The sequence below is a fragment of the Brachyhypopomus gauderio genome, chromosome 13 (assembly GCF_052324685.1).
Source record: "Brachyhypopomus gauderio isolate BG-103 chromosome 13, BGAUD_0.2, whole genome shotgun sequence".
Lineage (NCBI taxonomy): Eukaryota > Metazoa > Chordata > Actinopteri > Gymnotiformes > Hypopomidae > Brachyhypopomus > Brachyhypopomus gauderio.
This window is the reverse complement of record NC_135223.1, coordinates 6,998,719-7,006,732: the sequence shown is the minus strand read 5'-3', so window position 1 is coordinate 7,006,732 and position 8,014 is coordinate 6,998,719. Positions and strand designations below refer to the sequence as shown.

General features: G+C 42.3%; 1 protein-coding gene across 1 annotated transcript; it reads right to left on the bottom strand.

Annotated features, from left to right (window-relative positions):
• Nucleotides 1-2,865: 2,865 nt before the first annotated feature.
• On the bottom strand, nt 2,866-7,414 carry irx1a (iroquois homeobox 1a). Its single transcript, XM_076971118.1, has 4 exons — nt 6,744-7,414; nt 4,508-5,513; nt 4,189-4,261; nt 2,866-3,214 (listed from the first exon to the last, which is right to left on the bottom strand). The coding sequence occupies exons 1-4, from the start codon at nt 6,981-6,983 to the stop codon at nt 3,157-3,159; spliced, it is 1,377 nt and encodes a 458-aa protein (XP_076827233.1). The 5' UTR covers nt 6,984-7,414; the 3' UTR covers nt 2,866-3,156.
• Between the last annotated feature and the right edge of the window lie 600 nt (nt 7,415-8,014).

Genomic DNA, 8,014 nt, shown 5'->3' with positions numbered 1-8,014 from the left:
CTCACACCTCACACAGCACCTCACACCTTACACCTCACACCTCACACAGCCCAGTACACTGCCATACCTCACACAACACCTCACACCACCACACCTCACACAGCCTCATCCAGCTCCTGCCAGAGTTGCTGTATAGAAATCTCGAGCTCTTTAAAGTCAGTACATTCTAATTCTAATTCAAGTCAGTTAAACTTATTACTGTAGAGTTAAATTAACTCATTAATGAATTGAGTTTAACTTTCCAATATAATGTGCCAGAATCAGAGCAAATTTTATATACAAAGAATTAAGAAAAACAAGAGTGAGCAAAGATTCATTTGTACCTGGAGTGCCTTTCATCATATAACATTAACAATGTGTCAGAATTGTTATTGCCATAAAATTACAATTTGTAAACAAACAAGTACAATAATAATAATAATAATAATAATAATAATAATAGGTTTTGCTTAGTTTCCTTTCATCTTAATTTTTACATGCCATGTACATATTCTTAATTTGTCTGCTCTCTCTCTCTCTCTTTCTCCCTCTCTCTCTATCTCCCCCCCCCCCCTCTCTCTTTTCTCTTTATTCTGCTCGGTAATGTTTGCTCCTGCCGACTTCCTGCCCGCGGCTGTGTGGGGAAATCGCTGGAAGTGACAGCCTAATTATAAGCTTCAGCCGTGTTTATTACTCATTAGACAATTGACTGTACATCCACTACTAAATGAATAATTTTGTATATATTAGTGAGTCACAATATTATGGCCTGCAGCAAGCGCCGGTACTAACCTCGCGCTGTTTCACCACACAAGGAATAAATGGAACACCAGGAGGTTATTTAATTTCGACCACAAAGGCTCGTGAGATTATATGAAGTGGAAATAACTGCGAGAAATAAATGAAATTTGCACACCTGCGCAGCTTCTCGCGCGCTCTATTGTCCTTCAATATACTTTTGCCCGTTGAACAAGCGCGAGGATTGTGTTTATTAACACTATTCAGTCATCATTCGTTTAATTACCATTATGTGTAGCTTTTATATATGCATACAGGGCGCTAACGACAGAGGACCTCTAGATTATTAAGAGTCGTTGTAAATAGCGACTGAACCTCGGTGACGCGTGATTTCACGAGCACGCGACATCAATCATCGAGGAGAGAAAGTGTTGAGATGTTCTGAGTGGCCATGCTGGACCCTGGCGAGAGATGCGGTCCCAATTACAGCATGACTACACACTAGACACACACACACGAGTGAGACGACGGTACACGTCTTACATATCCCGCTCTTTGGTTTTAATTCGAAAATGTTTGAACCAGGATATTTTAATGTAATCTTCTCAAACACAGATGTGTGTGTGTGTGTGTGTGTGTGTGTGTGTGTGTGTGTGTGTGTGTGTGCGACAGAGGGAGGAGGGGCAAAACGTTCCATTAGCTAATCAGAATGTAAAAGGTGTCATTTCTGGGGTGAAGAGTAAGCTACCAAAAGCGATTCAGAAGTGTTGGGGCGTCTAAATCTTTTTTTTTTTACAAAAGTTGTGCCTCTTGTTACATGAAATCCATGGAGTACAAAGTTCGTACATTTCCCATTATTTATTTAACATGTTAACACGTGCACGCTTGAAATAACTTTTAATTTAACGTGCAAGTTAAATAAGCGGTGGTCTGATTTTTCAAGCACTGGTCTCGCTGGTTTGTGCCGCTTCGTAATGTTTGTATCTCAGTGCTGCATACGAAAAAAAAACACAATTTACAAACTGAAAACGAGTCAGCAGAGTGGCGCCCAGGTCTAAATGTCTTTAGGAGCCTTTGACAAAGTTCACTGACCGTCTTTCCGTTGCGTCTTTCACCTTGTCTTGCATAAGCGGATGAGGACACACGTCGCCTATAGAGGGCGCTGTAATCTTTTAGTTTGACTGCAGCTCAACGACTCGTGCACTTCAGCGCATTGTCAGTGGATAATATTAAAACAAACCACAAAATCGTTGCAGAAAATTTATCTCAGGCCTGATTGGGTTGTTTTTCTATTATAAATATCAACAAACGAATACACTAAAATTAACTAACAATTAAAACTTTGTGTGACCTACGTTTTTACATTAGATTACTCTGATTATTACTGTCCACCTTTCTTGCACGATAGACATAAAGTCATAAATTGTCGGTTTTGCACCTCTTTGAATTAAAGTTATATATACGTCACACGCAAATCATTTTCCTATGACATTATTACTGCATTTTATTTCGGAAGTAATAATGCTTCTGAATAAATATGATTATTATTGCAATGCGAGGTCAAGAGTCTTGAATATTTTGTCTCATATGGATGCCGACCACACAGACCCATGAACACTCCGCCTCTCCACAGAATTGCATTCGAGGTCTCACCTCAACAAATTAATAATTTATTATCGAATCGAGTTTTCTTTCTGACAGATGAGGTTTTAACCGTTTGATTTTGTTTGGACAGGGCGTTCCCACATTATTGCTTAATGACGCTCCCAGCTGCTTCGGCCATTTTCTGTGGCCAACAACCATCTGGCCGCTTATTAGCACCTCAATGCGTCCTCGCGCCGCCCCCGTTTAACGGGGGGAAGTTGAATACAATTAAAATGTGAGACTAGTCCGTGCAGAATACGACCAAACCACACCAAACACGGCCAGCATTCATATTACCAGGACAGTGGGTGGGTTCTCCAGGAATTATTACTATTACTGTCGTTGTAATTACACTAATAGTAACACTAGTAAAAATATTGTTATATTGTAATAATAATAATAATAATAATAATAATAATAATAATAATAATAATAATAATAACAACAACAACAACCCCATGGACAAATCACATCATATGAAAGAATCTTTGAATTTCTCTATAATTTCTTTAGTTTATTAGACAAAATATATGATTTGGACAAACTCCGTCAAGTCACTATTTACAAATTCGAGTCACTGTATTTACAGAGAGAGGGAGAGAAAACACCAACACAGAAGGACGACGTGTGCGTACCGAGTGGCCCACGGTGAGGGAGGCGCTATCGTAGGTGGTATTATGTACAACATTAACCTTCCAGCGGCTCCGAACACACCGGGCTCGGTCCGAACGCGGAGCGGGCGTTTCACTGTCTCGTTATGAGCGCGGTCAGTCTTTCTCCGGGTGGATGTCTTGATCAAGCGGAAGAGAGGGCCGTTAGGACACGCTGCGTGGCTTCCTGCTGATTTCTGGGACTAGAGAGAGAGAGAGAGAGAGAGAGAGAGAGAGAGAGAGAGAGAGAGAGAGAGAGAGAGAGAGAGAGAGAAAGAGAGAGAGATTCATGATGTGCCCTTTCTCGAGTAGCAACAATTAAAGAAAGCTATAAATGAATTAACCGACTTGTATTTTATAGTCTAATTTTTTTGTAATGTCCACCAAATGTCCACCGACGTCTTCCCTAAATTCTGTTCGAGTTGTCAGTGTTGGCCGCTATTTTAAAATGTGATTAATTTTGATGAGCATTACCAACTGAAATAACTATTAGGGTCGATCATCAGAGAGAGAGAGTAATGGGCCTGTTGGACCCGGCAGTTAGGGGGGGTCCGCTAGTGCGCTCCCCCGGGACCCGCCGCTCCCCGGGCTCTTTAGGACGGGCACACAGCCCTTTACTGGGTGACTTGATAAGTAGTGACTCTCCTGAGAGAGCAGAGTATTTAGAGGGAGGGGATTTCGAGGTCCTTTGTCACTATAAAAGCGCAACAATTTTTTATAAGCGCTAAGCGTCGATTTTTCTCTATCTGTCCTGGAAGAAATAACTTCATCCTCCGAGTCACTCAGAGAATACAGCAGGTCTTACATGTGGAACCGCCAAAAAACCGCCTTTGATCCGGTGTACCAGTATAACAGTGTAGTCATACTGTATAATAATAGTAGTATAAGTTGTGTTATTGAAAAAAAAAACACGTTTACTTTGTGTACTATCTGCCTGTATTACTTTATTCTATTGGTTAATTCTATTCATCAGTGTATATGTAGGCCTGCATGAAAATACGCCACACCAAATTCCGCTAGTATTCTAAACCATTTATATCTACCACTACCACCACAATAAATATAATAATAATAATAATAATAATAATAATAATAATAATAATAATAATAATAATAATAATAATAATGACAACAATAATACGTCTAGAAATCAACTTCAGAATGATGCTGTATTTACCTGTCATGAAGTGGGCGAAATGATGACTTCAAAGGTTGTGTCGGTGACTCGTTTCTAAGAACGTTTCCCCGATCTAAGCAGTAAACATAAAATGTCGTAAACATAAAAACCCTGAGCTAAAATGAGAAGGATAATTTTTTCATGACCTCAGATGCAATTTCTTACAATTATTTTTTATTGCTGACTGCAATTATGTTAACGCTTAATAATAATAATAATAATAATAATAATAATAATAATAATAATAATAATAATAATAATGTCTGAAAGTATGAATTACACGTTTGACATTAAATAGCTGCTAACATTTTGTTCGTACCTATGTGTTTTGGACTGAGGTCCTCTGGGGTCTTTTCGCTGTTCAGTCCAACCACCGACGACACCGCCACCGAGTTCGGCGGCTGCTGTGTGTGTAGATGGTGATTATGGTGATGCTGGTTAACTCCCAGAAAAGACCTGACGTTCAGCAGGGCGTTCTGGCCCAGGAAAGCCCCGTTTGTCCAGTTCTGGAACTTTCCAATCTGGCACGTGTACAGTCCGTGGCTGGACAGGAAGGCTGGGTGCTGGATGTGGGCCGCGGCCTGACCGGCACCGCCACACGGTGACGTGGGTTTCTGTGAGCTGTCGGGACTGGTGGCGGTCTCTGCTAACGACCATATTTTGGGTTTATTGCTGACTGGCAGTTGAAAACTTCCTTGTCCACCTGGGGACAAAACCCTGGTGTTGTTGTTTCCATCAGATTGCTCCTTGCTGACAGAAATGGCGCTCTTTGATTTGTCGAAGGCGTCGTGTGCCTGGAGCGCCAAAGCTCGCCGTTTCTCCAGGCTGTCCAGATCTCCATGATCTCTGGTCTCGGCCTTCTCCTCGTCCTCATCGTTGCTTTGATCTCCGTCGTTGTCGTCAATCTTGTCGATATCTATGCTCTCTAAATCAATTTCCTCTTCATCTTCGTTCTTCTCCGCGTCGCCCTCGTTATCGCTGCCGAATATGTTGCTATCTTCGTCATCTTTACTCCTGGCTCCCCAAGTAACCTTGTTTTCCTTCTTCAACCTTCTCCTGGCGTTGGCGAACCAGGTGGAGACCTGCGTGAGGGTCATTTTGGTGATGATGGCCAGCATGATCTTCTCGCCCTTGGTGGGGTAGGGGTTCTTCCTGTGCTCGTTGAGCCAAGCCTTCAGGGTGCTGGTACTCTCCCGTGTCGCGTTCTTGGGCCTGGCGGGATCTCCATACTGGAACTGCCCGTAGGGGTAGAAGGCAGGCGACGTGTGCGCCGCGAAGCTAGCGGGGTGCACACCGGGGCTGTCTTTCAGCTCGTACTGGGAGCCCTAAAATAAAAATAGGACACGGTCAGAAAATGATTTTGCACGCGACGTTTAACGGAACTTCGGTACCGGTCTGCAAATAAACTTCAAAGGCGGCGCGCTGTCCAGTAGCTGACCGGGTGTTTTATTCCGACCCGGTACCCTCCCTATACGCCGCAGGCCTCCCGCACCTATATAAACCGCAGGATAACCGTTGGTGCCGTTTAGACCTGAACTGCCCCGGAGGATATTTTAACAGGACCTCACCCCCCTAATAACACGAAAACACTGGCATGCCGTAATCATCACACATGAAACAAAACAAACAAAATGTAATTATTATATTACAAGTCTAGTACGCACAGGTGCATAAATACATTAGCATACACACACACTTTCTCTCGGGCTGAGCAGCGGACCTACAGGCCTTAAGACCAACCATTAAGACCACAATGATCAGTAGGCCTTTGTATTAAAACTTTTTACACGAACTTACAGTATAGGTTCAAATGCGCGCTCATTCAGATATTCAGAAATATACTAATTTTTCTGTCTTCACTATTTTTTTCATCATGCCAAATGTGTAGGGAAACATCAATTAAACCGTCTCTAATAACATTAGTTTTAAATATTCAGCTTGCCAACTTTCTTCTAAAAGCTTGCAGTGCTGTTTCCACTGGTTATTATTTTTCGATTTCTTATCTTACTAGTGTTCAATTTCAAAGCGATTTAAATATTTTAATATTAACCATATGAACTTTGGACGATGACATTACGATGAATTGCATTTCTAAAAAATGGCACACATACACACACGAACGATTGCAAACTAGTCGCGGGTTTCTTTTGTGTGTGTGTTTATTTGTTCACGAAAAAGCGAAACGCCTCGTTTTTTAAAGCAGATGATTGAATAAATTCACAGAGAAGCGAAGGTAACGGACACGCCTGACCTCTACCACTTCTCCCTGGACAAAACACGCCACATTTTCCTTCCATGCCTCGCGTAACCCCATATAAATTACATCTATACAAATAGCACTCCAAACATATCTATATTTGTCAAACGGAATTAAATAATTTCTACAAACATTTTAAAGTCAGTGTTGACGTGTGAAGCTGCATTAGCTGGTCTCTGTTCTCCCTAACTGACCTTTCAATAACATTAATGCAGCGCTCTGAGAATAGACCCAGAATAACCCTGCCATGCGTTCTCCTTCACACAATTTAGGGAATTAAACAAAACATTTTACTCACCATTTGAGAAAACAAAGTGAGGTCCGCGCTGGTGTAGGGCAGGAAGGCGCTGTAGTTGTGCGCGTACGGGTGCGCGTACATGCCCAACACCGAGGTGACCGCGGCCGTCGTGGACGCGCTCCCGGCCACGTCGCCGTTCCCGCCGCGGGAAGACGGAGTCAGAACTCCCGGCCGGTCACCTCCGTACACCGCTTGGGAGGCACTTAAATACTGTGGGTAACCCAGCTGGGGGAAAGACATCTCCTTCGCCACGTCGAAGCCAAAACCGAACCGAAAACGAAAAGCCCCCCAAAAAACACACCAAGAAGTCAAAGTGAAAGTGTCTCGCGCAGCAACACCCGGGTGAGTGTGGTGACGCCCGTCGGTAAACCTCAGCCTCTCCTCGCGCAGCAAGTCCGTCGGATGTGATCAGATCAACAATTGAGCTCCAACTGCTGTTGCTGCCCCTAGGTCCTGGGCAGATCTCTCAGATACAATTTGAAGTTGATGCTTTGATTGGCGTCCCTCCTGAGCTACAAGCCCCTCCTCGCTGGCGCATGTGCCTATGCATTGGCTGTGTCGGCGATCCCCCCGTTTGGAGTATTGTATGTTAAATGTTTAGCGTTAGAATCCATTCACTGTACTGTGACAACCTGTCGACACGATTTTACAGATGCCCAGTGTGGGGAGAATACACCCGAGAGCCGCGCGGAGCTTGTTTGAACTGTTATTAATTGTTATTAACATAGGAGAGTTTATTCAAGAGTGGCGTCGACGCAGGTCTTCACGAGGTACTGCTGATGAAATAACTTTTTCTTTTTCTGTTTTTTTTTTATTCCAGCGTTTTAAACTAATGTTTATTAACAGTTTGCAAACTACAAAAATCCACGTGTAATGAATTTTAAATCGTAGCCTACAGAAAACCTTAATTTCGATTTTGAATCTATATTAGACCAAATATTGACCAAATATAAATGACAACACGTCAAACTTTGTGATTTTTTGTTTAGGAGTAGTTTTGATTTGTGATTTGTTTAGGTGTAATTGGTGACATTGTAAAACAAAGCAAACATTTAATACATAAACTTTCGATGGGCTTTAAATGTGTATTTAAAATGTATTTAACAATTAATTTATAAATAGTTATTTTTTCTTCTATAACGTGTGGATATATGACTCTGGTATTGTGTTCTTCATTGGTGATGGGCGCAAGGGCGTTAGTCTTCAACGCATCTCAGCAGATAGTTGCAGAAAAAGTGTAAAAACCGTGCAATTTTGCAACTGGCGATGAG